At 43.5% G+C, this 24,927-nt stretch overlaps 1 protein-coding gene across 1 annotated transcript in view; it reads left to right on the top strand.

Annotated features, from left to right (window-relative positions):
• Window positions 1–24,668, top strand: part of BLOC1S5 (biogenesis of lysosomal organelles complex 1 subunit 5) — a 76,751-nt gene extending 52,083 nt beyond the window's left edge. The window contains exon 5 of the mRNA XM_082664313.1: window positions 24,380–24,668. Coding sequence (XP_082520439.1) covers window positions 24,380–24,550 — 171 coding nt within the window. The 3' untranslated portion in view covers window positions 24,551–24,668. The remainder of the gene's footprint in view (window positions 1–24,379) is intronic.
• Window positions 24,669–24,927: the final 259 nt, after the last annotated feature.

The following is a 24,927-nucleotide window of genomic DNA, read 5'->3' as shown; positions in this document are numbered from 1 at the left end:
GAGCTCATTTCCACCTGGGAGCCTTTGCCTGACGTGCTCTTCCCTCAGATCCCACCGAGATTCCCTCCCTCTCTTTCCTTAGCTCTCTGTTCAACGCTCCCTCCTCCAAGAGGCCTTCCCTGACCACTCAAGCCTTAAATAGCACCCTCCCATTGGTATTTAATGTTTCGCTGACTAGAACATAAGCCCATGAAGGCAGGAACCTTGTCTGCCTTATCCATTCTATATTCCCAGTACCTGGCATGTGGGACTTACTCACTGGATGGATGGATGGATGGATAGATATGCTATAGGCTTTGAACCTGTATTTCTTTACACCTGATTTTTTTAAGGTATAATATGAAAGAACTGAGGTATTTCTTAAACTTAATTCTACATTTAGTAATGGATTTTTAAAAATCATTTAAAGATCCTTAAGCTTTTGAATGACAATGCTAGGCATTAGACATTCCATAGAAATAGTTTCCTCTTTATTGAAGTATCATATATAGCACTGCAGCATACTGTTCCAGGGAAAAATAAAATCTCTCTACAGAAACTACTGGAAACTAAAGTTGAATTATAATAGAACTATGGTGTTTCTATTAAAAATATTTAGACTCTAACCAGAAAATGTTTGGTGCTTCTCATTTCATTACCAAACCATCCAAATAATAATCTCTATGAAGAGGAGATAAGATCATTGTATCATAACTGAATCGGACGGAAGTGTCTGAGAACCACCAGAGGTTCCCAGAGGTGGGACAGTTGAGGGGTAAGAGTGTTCACTACGAGTTCAAATTCCACCTCTGCTACTTATTAACTAGGTGACCGTGGGCAAGTTACCTAACCTCTCTGTGCCTCACTGTCCGCATCTGTAAAATATGGGTAGTAAAAGTACCAAAACCTACCTAGTTTGTTCTGAGGATTAACTTCGTTAACTTACGTCATATATTTTAAACAGAGCCTGGCGTATAAGTGCTGTATTTAACGTTTGCTTTTATAACAGTTGTATTATCATCACCATCTCTTCTAGATGTCCATTTAGGAACTTACTCTTTGTAATCCACCCATAGAAAGGTTGATAGGTCGTGATCATAAGTAGCTTAAGCTTCTTAAAGAGAAGTCCATAGCAGCTCTCTCTTCTTGGAGCACTTAGCTAGATCAGACTGCTTTCTGTGATCCTAAAATACATATTAAAGCCAAAGAAATACTAGTTTTCTAACCCCTTAGATGGCACGTCCATACAACTGGTACCACAAATGATGTCACATGTCAGGAAAACCGGCTAATATATTGCACGGACTCATAGGTACTTCTCAGGATGAAATGTGTTTTACTTCTAGTTCCCAGGCTGGTCTTTGATTCAGACCCAAATGAGAGAAAAATCAAGCGTTTCAAATAGGTCTCTGCTGAACCCATTTTGATAGCACTTAATTTATTGGAGTTATTCATTTGCCACATTTAGTAGTATTGGTGAAATTCCTCATTTCTCAAAACAAGTTTTGCTTACACCCTTTCAAAAGCATGTTATTGGGATGTGGGTAGGTTGTCTGGGGCCAGTCTCTTATCTAGAGACCAGATTCAAAAAGTCTGAGTTCAGCGAAGTGACTTAGGCTGCACGCTCTTGTTTTGTTTAATAAGCATGTACGGGTCTGGCTGAAACACAGTGCTCTCCCCACTAGGAACAATGCCATACACATCATTTCCTGCAATAATGGAGTTGGAAGGCGATTATCTACTCACAAAACAGGCTGAAACAACAGTTCCTGATATTCTTCTCAAATACTTTAACTTCCCAAGGAATCCGGAAAAAATAATTCCATGAGACAGTGTTGTGAATGAAGGTATGACATTTCAGTTTCCTTCACTGGAACCCAGTGACCAGCAGAAATGAATTACTACCCACTTGGCGTTACTGAGAGGGGCTCTGGCTGGGTGAGTTGTCTATCTTTGCTTTGGGACCCCTGTACTTGTGAGAGGATGGCCATGGGTTCCTTTTTGTCCATTTATGGGAACCATCCTAGAGATTACCTGCAGTTTCTGGAACTAATTTTATGACATTGTTTCCTTTTACTCCTAAAGAGAATTTGAGACTTCTGTTTCAGACTTTCTGGACAAGAAATGTATACTTTCTAGCAAGAATGAGGCTACATGTTGTATAGTAGTGTGAGAGCTTTTTAAACCCTGCGGCTCCTTTATCTTAAATATGGGATGGTAAATATTCATAATAAGAGCCTTCTTCTCTGTGACCCTTAACCATCCAGGCATCGCCCAGGTAGCCTAATGATGTGCCTATGACAGAAAGGAGTGATTAAGATGAAAGGTTTAGACACTGTCTTCTGGAATTTTCATGTGAAGGAAAACTTTGCAACAAATTATTTCATCAGGGATGCACACATAGGTTTTCTTCACGTCCTGAGACAAAATTGGGCACAGTCATTTGGCTGCCAACGTAGGATGCCAGTTGTAAAACTCTTTGAAAACTTCCAGGAGATTGCCTGCTTTGAATTTCATCTGAATATTTGACTTTGTGTTGACATACCCTCCCTACTAAATAAAAGGTATAATATATTGTGTGCAAGTGTCACTGGGAGGGACAGTCAGCAGAATGAAGAGAAACCTGAGACACTGTAATTACCCAGGGAGGTTATAGAAGCTCCGGAAGTTTGTCACAGAAACGTAGACTGTCTTCAGGCCGCTTGTTTGGGTTTCATAAATCTTCTCCCTGCCTGGAAGCTTAGGTATTGATTTAGTGTCTTCTCATTCAGATACATCAAGTCAAAGTGTTTGACATATTTCTCTAAGGAAATAGGTAACTTTTTAAAATGTAGTATGAAATTGGCATTTAAAATTGTTTCTTTCTGATTGTATCAGAAATCGGCCAGTTCTTCAGAAATAGTGGAAATAGCTAACCTGAGACTTTCTTCCTTTAAGACGTCTTTCCCTTTAGCCCGGCCCTTACTTGACAGTGTAGTTGGCACCCTCCATCTGGTTCCTGAAGTCCACATGTCCACACTGTGGACTTGTCTCCTTTTGCCTCCCACCAGCTCTGTTCAAGTCAAGAGACTCAAATTGAGAAACTGTAGGTGGAAATGGGTCAGATTGTTTTGGTAAAAAGGTAACAGGTAAAACTCAAGGTCTAGCGAAGGGTCCAGGATGAAGCTAAGCCTGACAGGAGGACTTGGGCCCTCACGTGGTGATGGACGGGAAACAGCCACGTGCAGTTCTGGGACGTGGTTAAGGTAGGCCCTGCGGGTGGAAAAGGGCCAGGCGAGGTCTTGGCACCCTCTTCCTTCTGTGGCGTCTGCTGGGCCGGATTTCAGTGGTCTTAGGCATAGTTCAGGAGCTTACGGAGAATAGACCGTGTCTGGAGCCTTAAGTCAGTTGCCTTGGCTGTTTGGCTCTAGTTCGTATCAGTGGAGTCATTTCTGGCTTCTTATCTTGGCTCACTCCCAGGACTGGCTTAACACAATAGTTAGCCAATTCTATAAATCCCAGTTACCTTCATCGTCTTCCTAACGACCGCAGAGGGAAATCACCAGCTGTGAAAAATCAACACATGCATGGAACACTTAAATCCTAACGGCTGCGGTATATATCTAAGGATGGACGCTATTAATGTTTTCTAGTATGATTTCCTTGGTAATATAGCAGTTCAGTAAGATGTATCAGTTAAGTTCCAGTTTGTTCCTCATTTTCAATTCATTTTTACCCGTCGTGCTGGATAAACAATAGATTATGAATCTGCATTTACCATGATACCGTTTTTATAAGCACTTTGAAGTATAGAATGAAATTTTTCTAAAGCAAAACCTGTCTTAGACTGTATCCAGGGGCTGCATCGCTAATCCAGTCCACATTTATCTCATTCTTGCGATGTACTTTGCAGAGAACAGGGGATGTAACTGAAGTATATGTGGCTGCTACTTATGAAAGACTTCAGGTGAAAAAACAAAAACTAACTTACATGAAATGGTTGGAAAACAATTTGAAACTAAATTTTAGACCTCTTGGGTTGTACAGGAGGAAGAGACCACGATGGGCTGACGCAGTTCATTCCATCTTTCAAGGACCCTTCATGGAAGAGGCAGGATGTAAAAGATGAGGGGAATGTCATTGGACAGAAAAGAAGAGAGAGAGAAACATTTAGGAGCCTCTTTTGGACGCCAGGCTCTTTGATAGTAGCGTCGTATACGTGATCTCATTAATCCTGCTGAGTAGACATTTATATCCCTGTTTATACATGAGAATATTAAGGATTAGAGAGGTTACATAGCTTGCTTAAGCTCGTATAACTAGAGGGTTGCTAATGAGTAGCGGTTAAGGTTATTGGCTCTGAATTCCAGGACTTTTTGAATTTGTATCCCATCCCGTCTGCCGACTGGCTATGCTTAATGTCTGAACTGCAGATTCTTTTCACCTGTAAACTGGGGACAATAACAACAGCTGCCTCATAGATTTAGTGTGATGAAAAAACTAATGAGACGAAGAACTTGGCGGTTTCTGACACACTGTACCTGCTCAATAAATGTTTTAAAAATATATATAGAAAGAATGTGAGTGAGATTCATACCTACTCTTGTCTGACTCCAAAGCCTATATACCCTGTATTATGTGACCCTGCAGAGGGAGCAGATAGAAAATTCCAGAGAGGAGAAGAAGTACAAGCAATGTGTCTGCTAAAGAAAGGTGAAGTCCTCTTCATGCCTGACGTAAGGTCGGGTTGGTGAAGTAATGGCACAGCGATGGGATAAATCGGGTGGACGCTGATTCTGTAGGACCTCAGAAGCTGGGCAGAGGGTTGAGGCTGGAGGCCACAGAGATCCCGAAGGCCAGCGAGCTGGCGGATGGGGCTGAGGGTGTGGCTGTCAGCAGTGTGGGTGGCGAGGGGGGCAGTTCTGGGACTCCGCTTGTGACGCCACCAAGGAAGGCGTGAGGTCACATGGCCCCGCACTGGGGGAATAAAGAACAGGAAGAAGGGCCACGTGGGAGGATGCTGGCCCGGGTGTCACCACCTCGCACAGCTGGCAGCACAAATGGGGGGCGCTCAGTGCCGCCCTCCCTGCTGGGAGACCCCATCCCGCTGCCAGTGCCCTGGCCCTGGCTTCCCTGCTGTGGACCTGACCTCCCTGATGACCTCCCTGACCTCTCTGACCTCCCTGACCTTCTTCACCTACCTGACCTCTCTGACCTACCAACGCTACAGTCAGCTTTAACTAGAGATGATTTTGTCTTGATTAAGAGAAAAAGTCAACAGTGTTTTATTCTAGGTAATCACAAAACGAATGAATGAGAAAAATGTCGTATACCAGAGAGTCCCTTCGAGTATAATCGTTTGCCTTCAGCGAGCTCACGTACTGTTTTGTTTTGTTGGTTTTGTTTTAAGCCTCACATTACTGTTTTAATGCCTACCTATAATTTATGGAAGATTTAGTAAAGTGACTACACTGCTCAAAAGACCTGACATTTCTAATTTTACATCCCATTTTTTACATTTTCACCAGATAAGTTCAGTTTGAGTACAGTAATGCTCAGCCTTTCCTTAGCAGTGTAGCCGAGTGGTTCTGCCTAATAGGTCTTATGATTATCTACAAAGGTTAATATCTGAAGATAAAAAGAAATCAAACTGAATGTTTCCTGAGCAAATCCTTTGTTAATTAGACTAAAAGCTGGCATCTGTAGGCACAGGTATTGCTAACATATCAAAGGAGCCCAAGTCTTGCAAATTAATAACCATTGTATGTTCAGCCAGTGGTTGGAATGAAAACATATAAGAATTGTAGTAATAACAGTAATAATTATATCATGTTAGGAAAGAGTATATCCTAATGATTAAGAATAGGGGATCCCGGGCTTCCCTGGTGGCGCAGTGGTTGAGAGTCCGCCTGCCGATGCAGGGGACACGGGTTCGTGCCCCGGTCCGGGAAGATCCCACATGCCGCGGAGCGGCTGGGCCTGTGAGCCGTGGCCGCTGAGCCTGCACGTCCAGAGCCTGTGCTCTGCAACAGGAGAGGCCACAACAGTGAGAGGCCCGTGTACCGCAAAAAAAAAAAAAAAAAAAAAAAAGAATATGGGATCCCCAGAGAGTCATGGGGTCGAGTCCTGACCTCACTCCTCTTTAGCTGAATAAACTTTGCATGTTGTATCATAAATCATAGTTTACAAAAAACCTTGCTCACATGTTTATTTATCTGAACCGGTCAGTTCTGGGAGGTAGGCAGGAAAGGGGTTAGTATTCTCATCTGACGTAAGAACTGAAGTTCAAAGAGGCATTAAGTAACTTAACTGAAGTTAATTAATGGCAAATCCAAGACTCAAAATCTGGTGCTTTTTCCTCTACATCGTTCAGCTGCACAGACCAAAAACAAGACAGTGAAGGAGCCCCGGCTTTCCTGAATATAAGAGCAGGTCCCTCAAAGTGAGAGTGGCATGGACATATATACACTACCAAACGTAAAATAGATAGCTAGTGGGAAGCAGCCGCATAGCACAGGGAGATCAGCTTGGTGCTTTGTGACCACCTAGAGGGGTGGGATAGGGGGGTGGGAGGGAGGGAGACGCAAGAGGGAAGAGATGTGGGAACATATGTATATGTATAACTGATTCACTTTGTTATAAAGCAGAAACTAACACACCATTGTAAAGCAATTATACTCCAATAAAGATGTTTAAAAAAAAAAAACAGGTCCCTGATAGCAGTGGTTTCTGAGGGCCGGCCCACAGACAGTGATGATGCATGACAGCATTTTCCTGTGTGTGTCATTCAGACTTGAGGGCTGATGGTGAAGTGAGAAAATGTGGGGCAGAGTAGGGAGCTTTAAAGAGTTAAACTTATTCAATTTAAAGGACTGCCTTTTACTCTAAGGTTACATCTTTCCTATTTTTGGGTGTTAAAATAGTCTTATAAAATGATGACAGAACATAGTAATTTTTTTTTTGTTGTTGTTAACATCTCTACTTGATGTAATAGAACTTTGGCAAAACCATATTGGTTGACAAACTTTGTTTTAGAAATTTTTTGAGTCCAGAATTTGAGAATCAATGCTCTAGCGTGATTGCATTATTTTATGTATTAAGAGTGTAAGTTTACAGTGTTATTTAGTTATCTACATTAAGCCATAAAATCAGGCACTTGCATTTTTATACACATTGAATTTTCTCTTTCTTTTTTATTGTCTGAGTCAGTGGTTCTTAGCTTTTTTGGCAGCAGTCACAGACCGCTTTGAGAATCTGATGAAAACTGTGGATTCCTCTCACTACCCCACCCTCAAAAAGCACACGCACAATTACCAGTACAAAGTAGTTTGCAAACTTGGCAGTACTGAAAATAAGGAGCCTCTAGGCGGCGCTAGTCTGTTTGATCATATATCCCATTCTGTTTTTTTCATCTTGTTTGTTTTGCTCTGTTAGGTATTAGGGCTTATACAGGGGACGTTGGTTTCACAAGAGACAGGGTAGGGCTTCCCTGGTGGCACAGTGGTTAAGAATCCACCTGCCAAGGCAGGGGACACGGGTTCAAGCCCTGGTCCAGGAAGGTCCCACATGCCCCAGAGTAACTAAGCCCGTGTGCCATAACTACTGAGCCCACGAGCCACAACTGCTGAAGCCCGTGTGCCTAAGCCCGTGCTCCACAACAAGAGAAGCTACCACAATGAGAAGCCCACGCACTGCAATGAAGAGTAGCCCCTGCTTGCTGCAACTAAAGAAAGCCCATGTGCAACAATGAAGACCCAAAAATAAAATAAATAAAATAAATAAATTTATATATAAATATATGTATAAATATATAAATTGATATAAAAAAAGAGATAGGGTAGAAGGCTCAGTGTCAGGACCCAGTGTTTATTTGGAGGTCCCTATATCTCGTGTGGTTTTTCAGGTAGAGCTGTCATTTGATGGAAGATTGTAAATATTATTAGATGATTTTGGCAAGGAAGTGGGGAGCAAGGGTTCTTATATACAGTCGTGATGGTATAAGTTGATGTAATTTCTTTGGAGAGCAATCTGGAAATATCTATCAGCATTTAAAGTGCACATACTTGTATGTGAAGACATGTATACAAAGGTCTTTGTTGGAGCTTTTCATATATGAGTAAACAACTGGAAACATACATATCCATTGGTATGAGACTGGTTATATAAATTATGTATTCAAACTAGAATACGATGCAGCCATGAAAAAGGATGAAGCAGCACTACTGATGATAAAATGGAATGCCCTCCGAAATATATTGTTATGTGAAAATGCATTTTAAAAGGAGGAAATGCACACACACATGGGTTTGGCTGTTTCTGGAGTTTACACAGCAGCTGGTAATAATGACTGGCTTGGAGGTGAGGCCTGGGGAGACAAGGGTCTGCAGTGGGAGAGATACTTACTTTTTCTATATATTGTGGTGCCTGAATAATTTTAACTGGGTCCTGGTATTAGTTTTTTAAAAAGCTAGTTTTTTTGTTTTTTAATTAATTAATTTATTTATTTATTTTTTGGCTGTGTTGGGTCTTTGTTTCTGTGCGAGGGCTTTCTCTAGTTGTAGCAAGCAGGGGCCACTGTTCATCGCGGTGCACAGGCCTCTCACTGTCGCGGCCCCTCTTGTTGCGGAGCACAAGCTCCAGACACACAGGCTCAGTAGTTGTGGCTCACGGACCTAGTTGCTCCATGGCATGTGGGGTCTTCCCAGACCAGGGCTCGAACCCATGTCCCCTGCATTGGCAGGCAGATTCTCAACCACTGTGCCACCAGGGAAGCCCCCAGAAACCTAGTTTTTAAAAAGAACAAATTTTTAAAATCAGTATGCAATATGAGAAAAAGAGATGAAAGGGTATTTACATTAGATGAAATCTGCCTAAATGAAAGGGATGATGCAACACCAACAGACTTTTCTTTTTTTTTTTTTTTATTTGTTTTGCGGTACGCGGGCCTCTCACTGTTGTGGCCTCTCCCGTTGCGGAGCACAGGCTCCGGACGCGCTGGCTCAGCGGCCATGGCTCACGGGCCCAGCCACTCCACGGCATGTGGGATCTTCCCGGACCGGGGCATGAACCCGCGCCCCCTGCCTCGGCAGGCGGACTCTCAACCACTGCGCCACCAGGGAAGCCCCAGACTTTTCTTTTTTAAAAACTTTATTGAAGTAGAATTGATTTACAATGTTGCATTAATTTCTGCTGTACAGCAAAGTGGTTCAGTTATACATATGTATACATTCTTTTCCATTATGGTTTATCCCAGGATACTGACTATGTATCCCTGTGCTATACAGTAAGACCTGGTTGTTTATCCATCCTGTGTATACTAGTTTGCATCTGTTAATCCCAAACTCCCAATCCACCCCTCCCCCTTGGTAACCACATGTCTGTTCTCTATGTCTGTGAGTCGAACAGACTTTTCTTTTCACCTCGTTCGCTAATGTAAGAACAGGGGACACCTGATGGAGGTGAGAACTGGTAAATGAGTAAATCAAAGGAAATAGCTTCTCACGCAGCGTGTGGCCAGTGTTAAGGGATTTACCGCCAGAGGCATAGAGTCAAATATTGTGGCTGGAGTTTCTTTTTTTTTTTTGGAAGTCTGGTCACTTCTGTGCAGTCATAACACTGTCGTTACGCAAGAAAAGATAAGGGTAATCAGACCTGGTGGTGTAGGGTGTAAGCTGATCATTGCAAAGGAAGGAATTTCTCCCCAACCTCCCTTCTTTTTTGGCTTCTTCCAGTGCCTCAGAATAAACATTACACAATTGGCTAGGTCTGCTTTGAAGAATGGACAGTACTTCCTCTGAATCATTAGATATCACCCACAGCCAAAGGAAGGATTCCAGACCTGCCAGGGCAGCAAAGCTCATCATTCTCTTTTTTCTTTTTCTGCACCCAGAGTGATGGGCCCTTCAGCTCAGAATGAAGAGTTTCGGCAGAGCCCTCCTGCTGCTGTCCTGCTCCTTCTTTTTCCAGGAAAGCAGAGGCTCAAAGGGAAGGAATGGATTTCAGCTCCCCTTCTGTGGAGCTGGCAATCTCGTATAAACAACAAACCCCAGATGACTGAGGGAGGGACTGAATAGATATTCAGGAAATAATTCATGCTTTTTTCTCTTTCTCTTTCCTTCTTTGGCTCCGACTAGTAATGAATCCCTCCACCAGGGGGTAGACAGAAGACATAAACTAGTGCTGACCAATCTCATTAAGCCCCGGTTACCTATTTGACATTGTTACAGGTCTCGTTTACCCACATGACTCAAGAAATACTGCACCCATTTACCTCTGTCTTATGTTTTAAGACTGAGAGTAATGTGTATCAGGTTGACCTGGATTTGAGCAGGTAAATGGGGTGTAAAATGGAATATCATGTCAAGGTGAGCAAGATAGTTGCACTTAACAAAACCCACTGCCGAAGGCTCCATTCTGTCCCTCCCATGTGATCACGTCAAGGGCAAACCTTCAGGTGTCCAATCACATGAATAAGAGGACCCTCTCGTTAAAGGCATTTCTCCCCCATTGTGGAATACAGTTGCAGGCAGACAGAGCATTTGTTCAGTGTGCAGGATGAATGCGTTTCCCTTTTTCTTTCTTTCTTTCTTTCTTTTTTGGCTGTGCCGCATGCCTTGCAGGATCTTAGTTCCCCAGCCGGGGCTCGAACCTGGGTCCCCTGCAGTGGAAGCGCGGATTCCTAACCCCTGGACCGCCAGGGAATTCCCCGCTTGCCTTTTTCAGGGCTTTGCATTGCAGGGCCTTTGCTGTCAGCCAGTAGCTGGATGGTGTCTACACAATTAGTGATCCTGGGCCCACCTGGTGGCCAAACACAGGGGCACGGCGTCTTGTATGTCCTACAGACAAGATTCAAAGCAGTCGGTATCCAAACACCCAAAGCCAGGAGAAACTTGTTTCGGTCATTATTCTTTGGCTTAATTACATGCTAGAAAGTTCCAGCTGAACTTTTAAAAGAAGATCTCTCATTATATTTAACTAGAATTCCTTTTTTGCTAGCCAAACCCACTGGCACCATGTGCAATCCCAACTTTCCACCGTTTTAGGAAACCCAGTCCATTTCCAACATTGTCCAATAGAACTTTCTGTGGTGAAGGAAGTGTTATGTATCTGAGCTGTCCAATATGGCAGCCACCAGCCCCCCATGTGAGGACTGAGCACTCAGAGTGTGGCTGGTGTAACCAAGGAACTGGGTGTCTGATCTGATCTGCTTTTCATTGACTAGTGAACAACGATGCCACCCCAGCTTCAGTGTCTCTTAACGTCTGAGCCTATTTTGACATTAGCGTCCTAGCAAATATACAGAAGTGGTGCAGCTATTTTCTTCCTTCCTGGGCAGAGCACTGACTCTCTTTTTTTTGCCTTGAAGATTTAAAAGCAATGTTAAGATACTGTTTCTCTGTTTTCACACAGTTTTAGGGAAAGGAGTGCAGTCTTGTCACTGTGCAGAGGCTGCCATTGTGACTCAGGTGCTGTAACAGGACCTGTGATCCCACCTTACACCTGAATGACAACCTCAGCGAACAGTAGTGAGGCCTCGTTTTCTAAGTGGAATAACCTTGAGTAGAAATCTAAGAATCTAATGTTTGCATGGCCAAGAGCAACATGGGGTACTGGGAAATTCCATCGGTAAGGCAAGCAACTTCTTGGCAGCAGGAACCATGTCTTTTATCTGTTTCCTTCATTCCTAGCATAAATTTTAATAACTGCTTCTCCAATGAGTGACATAGTATGTGAATGAAAAAATGAATATGGCTCAAAAGGGATGCTAGTAACATAACCTCCCAGGAGTCTCTCATTAAAGTCCCCAGCACCCTAGCAGGTATGTTTACTAGCAGAGATGTTATGGAAACACACAATGTAACTAATAATGTTTTGGACTTTTGCAGCAACTGATACAAAACCACTGCAAGCTCCTCTATGACTACTTTGAGTACTGTACAGTTAAATGATAACCTACATTTATAAAATCTATGAGTCCAGAAAAAAGTTCCATTTTCTACAAAACTTTTGTTTCTCTTTGAATGTGTTTTGTACGATGGCCCCTCCTCCGTCCTCCCTTCCTGGCCATTCCTTTTCATCTTGACCTGCATTTTACCGTAGCACTGACTGATAGACGTGATGTGGCCCACTGCCTCCCTTCGGTGAATCCTGCTCAGTTTCACCATTATTATGGTCAGTTGCATGAAACTGCTTTGTAGGGACTTCCCTGGTGGTCCAGTGGTTAAGACTCTGCACTTCCACTGCAGGGGGTGCGGGTTCCATCCCTGGTCGGGGAACTAAGATCCCACATACTGAGATCACACACGCTGCTCAGCGCTCGGCCAGAAAAAAAAAAAAATTGCTTTGTAAACTAAAGCACAGGGTAGTTCCATTTGCAGATGGCAAAACAAGAGCCTTGCTTTTCTTTTCTAAGATGCTTCCTTAACAGCGTTCACCGTCTGCATGTTTTTTAAGAGCTGGGCAGCCTGTCTGCTTTCTTCATTGTTCTCATCAAAACAAATCCATCAGTTTCTTCACCTGATCAACCTATTTCTGCCTTTAAGCCTTTTTTTTTTTTTTTTCAAGTTGTACCTAATGATTGGAATGTCCTATCAGGTCAAGTGCTCTAACCTCATTTCCTTCCTAATATCAACATACTTGAAATTCCAACTCAGAAGTAGACGCTTTCAAACAGCAAACCAGGTTGTTATGGAAGGAAGAACTCAGAGCTCTAGGAAGTGTGATAACTGATCTAAAAAATCTACTTGTGCACTAGCTGGTTGTATGATCTTGGATAAATTACTCACCTTGCCTGGGGTCATTTACTACCTCTGTAATATGGGGAGAAAGAATGATCCCTCCATACTGTAAAGTCTGTGGGATTAAGGTACACTGTCTGCTCCGTTCCATCCTGTCAAATCCCACAGTGATGACACGCTCTCTAACAAGTGATGCTGCAAATATATTCTGTAATGAATTAGAAATAATTGCACACGTCATTTACGTGAAATGTATTATGTACACTGCTATACTCAGCATAGTACCATGGATGGATAGGCATGTAATATGTGGCGGTGATAAAACATTTTATGATAGAGATTTGCTTCGGTGAAGGGCAGACTAGTCAATTCAGATCAACCCCCCTCAGAGAACAAAAAAATATGTTTTTAGTTGGTTGAATATATGGAGTGCAAACAAGTTAGTGAATAATTATAGTGCCAAGATCAGGGAAAAGAAAATTACAGAGAAATGAGCATTTGGGCCCATTTTTTCCTTAGAGACCTCTGCCTGTTCCATAAGTGGTAGCTGAGAGATTGAAAAGCTGAGCAAAGTTTTTGACAAACTCACAGGACTGGGGATCCAGAAATTGAGTTTGGGGTCCATCATGGCAGCAGGCTGGCATACCTCAAACACTCTAGATTGGAAAGGAGTCAGTATGTACTGAAATAGACCATTCCACACGGACACTGTAGTTCATCTGTGGATCACCTCAATCCCAGCTTGGATTAAGATCATTGAAACTGCTATAGCCCTAGATGTCTGTTGAGAGCAAATTTATATTCCTCTTTGGAGAAATATAGCCATCATCCGAGGCCTTAAATTCTCTCTACAACATTTCATATAAAATTTCCATAATTCAGTCAAATATAATCACACACAGGAGTTAAGACAATGTGATGAAATCCCAAGAGAGACAATACACAATAGGAATGGACTCACAGGGGATCTGGACAATGACATTATCTTACACAGACTTTAAAACAACTGACTAATGTGTTTAAGGAAATAAGGTAGGCTTTCTAGCAGATTAGATACAGCTGAAGCAAGAACTTGTGGAGTGAAAGAAACATCTTAAGAAAATATCCAGAATGAAGCATGGAAAAAATAAAAGTTTAGAAAATACAGAAAAGGGTGAGGGGCAGGGGATATCATGAAAAATGTAACAGTAGGAAACAGTACAGTCTTTCCAATTATTGGCTCTGGGTGAATTGAATACCCACATGGAAAATAAAATGTGGCCCCAACTTCCATACCATGCAAAAAATAATTAATCCCACATGGGCTGCAGGTTTAAATATGAAAGGTAAAATTATAAAGCTTCTAGAAGATAATTTAAGAGCATATTTTCATGAGTTTTGAAGGGAAAGATTTCTTACACAGGATCCCAGAAGTTTAACCATGAATGACAAGGCTTCCTTAAAATCTACAACTTTTGTTTTCAAACAATAACATTAGAAAGTGAAAAGGCAAGCCACAGAGTGGGAGAACATATTTATAACATGTATAACAAGGGATTTGTAGCCAGACAGATTAGTCATGGAGCCCATAAAGAGAATATCCAAATAGCCGATAAACATATGAAAAAGTGCCCACTCACATTAGTCATGGGGAAATGCAGATTAAACTAGAGTGCAACGCTATTACACACACACACCAGAATGGCTGCAGTTTAAAGGACGGGCCCCACCAAGTGCTGGTCAAGATGTGAAGAAATAGGAATTTATATATTGCAGGTAGGAGTATAAACTGGCACATTCTGGAAAGACTTGGGCATTATCTACCAAAACTGAACATAGATCTGCTCAAAGACCTAGCAAGTCCATTCCCAACAGAACTGTGAGCCCAGGTGTACCGTAAGACACACACAGGACTATTTATCAGAGCATGGTTTGTAAGACACCAAACTGGAAGGAACCCAAATAAACATCAACAGAATGGGTACATAAACTGTGGTATATGTTCATGCAGTGAGGTAATATACTGCCCCCCAGATGAACTAACTCAGCTACATATAATAGTGTAGATGGACCTCACAAACGTAATGTGAGTGAAACAAGCTAAATATAAAATTATATACACGATATGACTCCATTGATATCATGTTCAAAACAGTAAAACTAATACCTGGTGGTGATAGAAGTCGAAATAGTGGTATCCTTGGGGAGGTGGGAGAATGTAGGGATTGGGGCTTGTGGGGTGGCGGTAATGTTCTAAGTCTTGACCGGGTAATAGTCATGCAGGACTGTTCTCTCTGGATGATTCACTGAGCTGTACACTTTTAAAAGATAAAACCCTATGATTATGTTTATTCAAACTAGGATTTATCATTTGCTGAACTCTAGGCTAAATGCTAAAATTGGAAAGGTGACTCGGAGACAGAGTTGGGTGTCCCGGAATTTGTAGTCTAGCTGTGGACTCGGGATTGCTTTCTCTCAGGAGTTGACATATGCATTGAGTCTTAAAGTGTGATCGGCTTTTCAACAAATGAAGGAGACAGTTAAGGACGTTCTACGTAGAAAGGGTGAACGTAAGCAACGTTTAAAAGTGCAGGCATGATGGACATATATACACTACCAAACGTAAAATAGACAGCTAGTGGGAAGCAGCCGCATAGCACAGGGAGATCAGCTCGGTGCTTTGTGACCACCTAGAGGGGTGGGATAGGGAGGGTGGGAGGGAGGGAGACGCAAGAGGGAAGAGATGTGGGGATATATGTATATGTATAACTGATTCACTTTGTTATAAAGCAGAAACTAACACACCATTGTAAAGCAATTACACTCCAATAAAGATGTTAAAAAATAAACTTTATATGGAGACACACACACAAATAATATAAAATCCTGAAAAAAAAAAATGCAGGCACGTTCACTCAGCCACTGAAAAGATAATGAGAAAAACCCATACGTGTTCAGTGTTGCATCAGTGCTGACGGCTGATGAGAACGCCAGGAGGATGGTCTGCTGCCAGTGGGAATGAGGAAGGACGAGCGAGGGAGAAGTTTCCCATGTTGATCTTCAGTCGTAAAGAAGAGTGGACTTACTTTATTTACTTGGTAGTAGCCAAGCACCGACAGAAGTAAATATTGAAAATAAAAACTGTGCATATCTTTAGGGGAAAATGCAGGGGCTCCTGTGCCCCTGTTTACGCTCTGCCCTCCAGTGCTGATGAGGCTCCCGGGGCACAGCAAGAAACACGTGTGCCCCACGGATTTATGGTTTTCTCTCTGGTCCCACCACTCACGCCACCACCGCCACCCCACCTGTGGGCCGGCATGAGCCCCAGCTGATTCTCCAAGTGGGCGGGCAGCTCTTCCCTAAGCTGACGCCTCAGCAGCGCCCAGGTCCTATTTTGTGCGTCCCTCGGCTGTGCGTTTCACACAGGGTGGTCATCTACCCTGCATCTGTCTCACATTCATGTCCTTATCCCTCCGCCTGGCACAGCGGCTGGTGTGCCGCTGGTGTACCCCGTGGTGCTGAACAAATGTTTGTTGAAACCACATTAAATAAAAGCCCAGGTGGTGAGTGGCCCTAATATTGCAGCTGTGGCATTAGGAGAGCTTATCTTGAGCCCTGATAGGGTGTGGACTGATGGGAGGGCTTACCATCCAAATAAAGACACTTTGGAGTGAGAAAAATGGTATTATGAATACATATGCCAGGGTCAACCCAGGATTTTCTGGAGGAAACAGAGATTTGGTCACCCTCATATGACGGTATCGCTACAGGGTGACATGAGGTGTCCCTGAGTCCCTCAAGGAAGTCCCATCTCTCCTGTGATCCCAATCCTGTGTGACACCACTCTTGTCCATCCTAGACCTCTGAGAGGAAGGTGGTCCTGGGACTAGAGCAGGCTTCGTCCCCCTGCATGTCCTCACGAGTTCCACTTGTGACACGCCACACCGTCAAGGTTGAGCGCTCATCTCCCGCGGGCCCACGGGGTTCCTGCTGAGTCTCTGAAGCCTGGTGTTTGGCCCCCGTGTGACACGTGCAGAGGCCAAGAGGCGCTTGGTCCCTGTGGCTGGTGATGGACTCCAGCATCGTGCCGTGTTTGTAGGGACACGCGACGTGCACCCACTCTGCCCTGTGCTTCTGCCTCAGAGACAGAGCCTTCCCCAGAGCAAGGGTTCCTGCGTGCCGTTTTTATCTCACCACAGGCACTTCCGAGGCCACAGTCAGGACGGTTTCGCTGATTTCAGGGGGATCAGTCCAGGAGACAGTAAACGTCTTGATAGACTGAGGACTTCCTAGAATATGGGGTCCGACCAAAGGGGAGATGAATGACGAAGATATAAATTTGCCATGGAAGAAAACAGCACTCCCCAGCACCAAAAAATACTTTCCGTGCTATGTAAGTAACGCACAAACATTACAGCCAATTCGCACTTGATACACGATGAACTTCCCCATTTCTTTGATAGGAAGGCTGTGAAGCGAGATAAAGCAGAGGCACGCTGTGGAGGACAAACATCTCGGCATCCAGTAAACCTCCACGTGTTTCTTTTTCTGTTTTCAAGACTGGTTGCTATTTCCTCCGTGCCCCTTGTTTATTAGTGTATTGACTCATCCAGAGTCGAGCTCCCTGTTTCCACACCAGAGAGACGGAGTCGCACATCTGCCAAGCAGAGCCGGCAAGAGATAACAGCCAGCAACAACAATGGTCTTCCTCAGCCTGTCGGCCAAAAAAACTTCTGGCAGAGCGGGCTGAGAATAACTTATCACCGGTGCCTGTTCTGGAAGCACGGAGTAGTTGTTTGCCAGACAGAGATAACAGGCAGGATGCGACCAAGAGCCAGAATCGCCCTGGAAGTCGGGGCTCCACCTGGCAGACGCTGAAGAGGAAAGAGGGATAGAGCAGCCAGTTAGCACATGGTTTCCTGGTGCCGGGACCCGGCCGTCAACACGTGCCAGTGTTCCTAAGTCAGCCAGGAGGATTGAGTTCATTCCTGAGTCCTGTAAAGGATACTTAATGGTTTATGCTGCAGGGAAGGATTTCCAGAGATGTGATTTTTTAAAAAAACCACCACCAACAAAAAAACTATCAATGCAAGCAACTCATCTGAAAGAGAGAATCTGTTCATTTTCAGTTGCTTTGGTTAAAAACTACATGATGGTGTGATGAGATGAGTGTTTGATTGTCTTATAAATCACCCTCTCCGTGTCTGACACATCCTTCATTCTCAAGGGGTGGCTTTGATTACCTAGAGATGTAGTTGAGGGTTTCTAGGAGGCTGGACCTGCTTATTCTGAGCTGCCGGAAGGGCATCTGAAACTAGACTCATCTCCCTTGTCGTTAAATGTCGGGATGGTACACGTTGCTCTGCAGGCTGTTTCAGCTTCAGAGGTTAGATGCACCAAGTGGCGCCACCCTTGCCAGTTTCTGTTGTCAATTTCTGATGAAAATTTCCTTCCTTGTCTCACAGAGCTTTTTAGAGTGATAATTAAAACAGCAATAAAGGAATAATTGTTTTAGTAATAAGTTCAACACTGTACTGTAAATCACTTAAACTACAAGTCCTGTGTAGCGTGTGAGTGCCAATAAGCTTTATTCATTTGAGAGAGGGCAGTGGAGAGCAAGTCATCTGAGTTCTCTTTCAAAGTCACAGAGCTTGTTCTTCAACAAGGACTGAAAAGCAGATGTCAGAGCTGCGTTATAGGAATCTTGATACATAATTGATGTTTACAGAGCGATTCAAGATTCCAACGTGAAAGCTCCCTTGTCAATGGTAAGTAACTTAATGACACTGTCTATAAATACAGTATACTCTTTCCCCTCACCTAACACCCACTCTTGTTCTGTCAGTTATTGTAAACTAATCAGCATCATCTCCAGGGGTTTTGCTAGGTCACCTAAAAATATCCCTCTGGATTTTACAGCACTCCTTTCTTCTTAATATGTGGATGGGTTTGTTTTTGTACGTTGGTCATTTAAATCCCCTGAAGAGAGGGATCTCAGAGTATGAGTCTTACCTCAATGAAAGCCATGTTTCCTGGCTCCTCTGCAAAATATTTTCAGTAAGATTTTGGCAGGTGAAGATAAGGTTTAGCTACAGATAGCTTCGGTTAGGGTAAGGACCACACATCTTTTTTTTTTTTTTTAGGTAATTTTTTTTAAATTTATGTTTTTAACATCTTTATTGGAGTATAATTGCTTTACAATGTTGTGTTAGTTTCTGCCGTATAACAGAGTGAATGAGCCATGTGTATACATATATCCCCATATCCCCTTCTCTTGCGTCCAGGACCACACATCTTGGGTGAAGCATTTTTGTCATTAGCCTGTTGGTCTGTTTAAGATTGTGGTTAGCTATCTGATATCAATAGCAGCCCATTTCTTGCACTGGGCATTTCACTAACTTCATATAGATAACTCAGAAATTTCAAGGTCAGAAGGTATAGCACTGACTGCCTTGTTAGGAGGGGATTTCAGTGCACAGAGCCCTAAAAAGAGAATTCTGAATCTTATGGCTCTACCTCCCTTGGGCCGGCCATCTGGAGGGCAGGTGGGAAAGGAGGTAGCAATCCAGAAGCCCTAGGGCTGTCTTCTGAGTCATCTTCTCCATATAGAAAAATAGGACCTAGTGGGGAAATGATACCTGCTCCCTCCATGGAAGGCCTGCAGTTTATGTGTGTATATGAGACAAAGCTGGTTTCTGTCAGTACAGAAGATACTAACGGGTAATTGGTGAAGAATTATTTTCCAAAATTCAGTTAATGTGATAAGTTAATTTTTTTTGATTTTCAGAATGCTTGTAATGGAGTGAAATAGGCCCTTGTTTTATCTCAGCCACATTATCCCCCATCTAGACAGTTTTTTTTAATAAACAATTGTGCTTTGAGACAGTAATATTTTAGAACAGAAAATGGATAAGGGAAAAGTGATGACACTGAACACCTTTAAGGCAAATCATCTGAAAGTTAAAGGGAAGCAAAGACAATCTTAATTACTACTATATTGCCATATTTTCTCAAATCTGAGATGCACTTGATTATTTTCTTACATATTACATTTCTGAAATGAATAGCATCTTACAGTGGATCTCTGTATTTAATGTGACAGTGTTACTTTCCTTCCCCATCTCCCCCAAACGTCTGTTATAAACTCATCATCTTAAAAATCAGTGGCATCCTAACATTAATGGAATAAAGAGGCCCAGAATTAAGCAGAGATAAATTTTCCTATATTTCCTCAGAGTCTGTCATTTTACATATTAAAGTTGGAAGATTAAGTTTTTTCCTTTCTGATTTCGTGATTGCCCTCAGCGGAGTGTCCCATATGAGGGTGATCGTCTTAACTCTGTATTTCTTGGATAAAATGTATGCAAAATCATCACCCATTGCGACATTTAGTATTTCTTAATTATTGTCAGTTAATGGCTCAGAATGGTGAGAGAGAAAATATAAAATTCAGTAACGTTTCCATTTGGAGCTAGGCTTCTAAAAATCCCTGAACACCTTCACAACCGTTGTGTAATACATGCGGCAACTCGGACATGCTCTGTTTGCACGCCAAGGAGGCGTCCTGCAACACAGTCTGACACCAGCTACCTGGAGTGAGTGTCACACTCCACAGGGTTAAGGGCTCAGTCTCTCAAGCCTGCCCTCTCTTCTGACACCAACCCCAAGTCTCAGGCACCTGCGATTCTGACAGACTGGCAATAAACGTAAAGGGTTCCCTTAGAAGAAGTCCTAGAACTCAGGAAAGCGCTGTACTTATGATTACAGTTTTATTATAAGGGATACAAATGGAAGAGACACCCAGGGCCAGGTCTGGGAGGGTCTTAGACACAGAGCCTTTGTGCCTCTCCACGTGGAATCTGGGTGGGCCCCCTCCCTGCACATCAGGGTGTTCACCAACCAGGAAGCCCCAGGGTTTAGGGGGTGGTCTTATTAAGTAGGTGCGATTGATTAAATCATTGGCCACATGATTGAACTCCATCTCCAGTCCCCCTTCCTGGAGGTTGAGCTGGTTCTCAGTCCCAACCCTCTGATCAAGTGATTGGTCCTGCTGGTGACCAGCCCCAACCTGAAGCTCTCTAGGGACGCCCCCCCTTGAGTCATCTCATTAGCATAACAAAGACACTTCTGTCACTCTGGAAATTTCAAGGATTTCTGGATCTCTGGGCCAGGAACTAGGGACAAAGACCATATGTATATATTCTGGTACCACGGGGCATGGTCCAGATTCTGTGTAAGGTTCTAGCTTGTGTCTCTAGCTCTGTCCTTCTCACTGGCTTACTTGCATTCCACCGCAGGCTCCTCAGGATGTCCTCCTGCCATCTGCAGCTCAGCAAATTCCAAATTATGCTTAGCTTCATCCCCTGAATTAGCTTGTCCTAAATCCCCCATCATGGTTTATAGAAACCACTGTCCTTCTGTGCGTTGAAACTCCAAGTTTCGGGTTCATCCTCGACTCTCTCTGGTTATTAAGATTTTCTGTTAAGTCTTGTCCGATCCCATTGTTTAGGTCACTTTACAGCTTTTTTTGAACATAGGCTCCCTGATAATGTGTTAAAAGATCCAAACGTGAACAAGTCATGAGGACCCAGACCATGTTAAACTCCACACACTTCCTCACTGCGTCTCTTGCCCCAGAGATGCCGGGAGGTCCCCTCTGGTTGAGAATTTCGGGGCTAGATTATAGCCGGATCACAGTCATCCTCAGCCCTTCAGAATCAAAGGTCATCAGTCATGTTCCAAGGGAGCCTCCTCCCTGTGCCCTTGACCACACTGCCACTAGGTATCTCGCAAGGCAGGTTTAGGGACTGAACCCTGAGGTGGGGCTGGGTGGCTTGGGAGTGGCAGGGAGAGCTGGCAAGCAGTAGGTGATTGTAGGTTGCAAACAGACTAATCTCAATTTTCCTTTCCTTTTCCTTGGTATTCTATTTTATACATCCCACCAATCAAAATTTCCTACCCCACTTCTTTAGTGCATCCATTCATTCACTTGATCGTTCACTGATTCACTCGTCCCCGATCTCTTGAGCACTGCCTCTAGGCCAGGCACTGTTCTAGCATCAGGATAGAGCAGCATTTAACAAAGCACAGCCCCTTCCCTCTGGGAGATCCCAGTCTGGTGGTAGGGGAGGTAAGTAGACGGATATACAAGAGAATTTCAAGATGTGCTAAGTGCTATGAAAACAGTATTAAACTAGGCTAACATGATAGAGAGTGCTGGGGGGACGGGTGGTTGGATGCTCTGGGAGGATTCTAGGATTACACTGCGCAGAAGCCAGGGAAGTGTGGTAGTTGAGAACATGGGATTTGGAGGCGAACAGACCTGTTTCAGGACCACAAAGGACCGCTTGCCCTTAACTCTGAAGTTAGAGAAATTGGGCCCAACTTTGTTCAGCTTGATTGGCTCCTGGTTCCCATTAGGGAAGCTCTGTGCTTTGAAGGAGCCCAGCATTCTTTCCTGGAGGCTCAGTGTGATAAGGCCACACAATCCGGTTGCTGTGTCCTCCTGCGTCCCCTTCCTTACTGTCCCTAAGAGAGCCTCCAGGGGCCCACACTGGTTCCCTACTAAAGTGAGGGCTCAGGAATGAACCTCTCCGCTTCTGCTCCTTCAGATTCCATGGCCCCCCTCCCTCTCTCCATAAATAAACCTCCCTTCTGTTTATTTAGGGTGGTGAGTCTCTATTTCCACACAAGGCCGCAGTCAGCCTCAGGGCCCTCCTTGAGGTCTTCTGCATTCAGGGGTCTTGGTAGGGAGCACCCCTCTTGGGATTAATAGGAACCGGCAGGGCAGTGACAGTGAAATGTGAGAATGTTTGGGGGTGGGGAGCGCCCTGCAAGGCCCGTGGTGCGTTTTCACAGGCAGGCAGCCCCCGGATGACTGAATGCCTTATTATTAAATCATGCAGGGGGGAAAAAGTCACTTTTGGCCTGAAACCAAATATGGGAACTTTCAACACCAAAGGCAACTTTCTCAGAATGTTTTATAAGGAGCTCTGTTTGAAGTCTCAAGTCAATGTAATATCCAGCTCAAAGATACACTTTTGTTGTAGTTCTTAATCATAACTCATTTGAAATAACAGGTATGTCAGTTTCCAGTCGTCTGCTCTGATTCATCAGGACAATGCTGTATTTCATCCAAATTAATGTAATAGATTATAAAATACCTTTTTATCTATACTTGTACCCAGGTCTGGAAATTCACTCTGCCTCCCTGTTCTTTTCCTTCTACCCAGTCCATGCCCACTATGCACCCACATCCCTCTGCATGGCCTGATAAGAATCTCTCGCTTTTTCTCTATCTCATTCTGATCTCTGAGCAATAGAAGTAGAAGGAAACGGAAATTAAAAGAGCTTTTCTCATAGAACTACCATACGACCCAGCAATCCCACTGCTGGGCATATACCCTGAGAAAATCATAATTCAAAAAACGTCATGTACCACAATGTTCATTGCAGCTCTATTTACAATAGCCAGGACGTGGAAGCAACCCAAGTGTCCATCGACAGATGAATGGATAAAGAAGATGTGGCACATATACACAATGGAATATTACTCAGCCATAAAAAGAAATGAAATTGAGTTATTTGTAGTGAGGTGGATGGACCTAGAGTCTGTCATACAGAGTGAAGTAAGCCAGAAAGAGAAAAACAAATACCATATGCTAACCCATATATATGGAATCTAAAAAAAAAAAAAGGTCATGAAGAACCTAGGGGCAAGACGAGAATAAAGACGCAGACCTACTGGAACATGGACTTGAGGACATGGGGAGGGGGAAGGGTAAGCTGGGACGAAGTGAGAGAGTGGCATGGACATATATATACTACCAAATGTAAAATAGATAGCTAGTGGGAAGCAGTCACATAGCACAGGGAGATCAGCTCCGTGGTTTGTGACCACCTAGAGGGGTGGGATAGGGAGGGTGGGAGGGAGGGAGACGCAAGAGGGAAGAGATGTGGGGATATATGTATATGTATAACTGATTCACTTTGTTATAAAGTGGAAAGTAACACACCATTGTAAAGAATTATACTCCAATAAAAACGTTAGGAATAAATAAGTAAAAGTCTAAAAACAGAAAAATAAATAAATAAGTAAAAGAGCTTTCTCACGGATGTTTCCTAGGGATAAGGTGGAGTGTTTCCCCTTCCAGCTACTGCTGAATTGATGGCCATGCCCCGTGTGAATCCACAGAGAGAGAAAGTCAGCAGAGGAATTGACTCCAAACCAGAACACTGGTATCCACCTAGCTATACTAGAGCCGATTTTGTAAAGACCTCATTAAATATCAGGAAAAGCCTGTTCACGGGTAATTAAATTTAAAGCTGCTCAGAAAACCGTATTATGTTCAAGAGCATAAGTGGTAGCGGTGCTCCAGGTAGAAACAAACAAGCCAGCAATTCCCAAGACCTCTCTGTCAACAGCGCCTTAAGCCTCTGAGAAGGCAGAGGCCTCTGGGGTTCATTAGCTCCTGAAGCTCTGTCCCAGTACTGGATGGCCCTCACTGTTAGACCGTTTTCTCTTATTGAACTGAAATTTCTCTCTGCCCACTGGAAATAGCTCTGCGTCTGGGGAGAAGGGAAGGGACGTACAGAAAAGATCCAATTTTTCTTCTGGGTTGAAAACACCCTTCTATCTTATCTCTGGGTTAAACAAACACATGGATTTAAGGAAATAATTTTCTTTCTTTCTTTTCGTTTCTTAGCCACGCCGCGAGGCTTGTGGGATCTTAGTTCCCCGACCAAGGATCGAACCCCAACCCTCGGCAGTGAAAGCGTCGAATCCTACCACCTGCACCGCCAGGGAATTCCCAGGGAATAATTTTCACATGAAGTTTCTTCAGGTCCCCTCAGCAACTTGCTTTTCCTCCTCCTGAATTCTTTGTAAGTTGTCTCTGTGTCTCTCACACTGTCGCATCCTAAACCCCTTCCTTCAGTGTGCTCTCTCCTCCCATCGTGACCTTTTCCCCTGATGAAACCTGGGATGGTATCCACCACATGCTACCCCAACCTTTTAAATTTGCTTTTATGGCTCTACTCTCTATAAAAACAACCACTTATGTTCCTAAAAACATGTGGAATGTGTGTGAATGTGTGTGAATGGGAATATATATTCTTGGTGTTATTGGTAATTCACACGTATTTCTGTGTCTATACAGCCTGGGAAAGGCGGCTATGTGGAAAACAGAACACTCATCCAAGGGTCCTGTGACACTAATAATAGCATTTTGTGTTTACACTGAGTATTATTTGA

The sequence above is a fragment of the Grampus griseus genome (assembly GCF_964374135.1).
Source record: "Grampus griseus genome assembly, chromosome: 10".
Classification (NCBI taxonomy): domain Eukaryota; kingdom Metazoa; phylum Chordata; class Mammalia; order Artiodactyla; family Delphinidae; genus Grampus; species Grampus griseus.
This window is presented reverse-complemented; position numbering and strand designations above follow the sequence as displayed.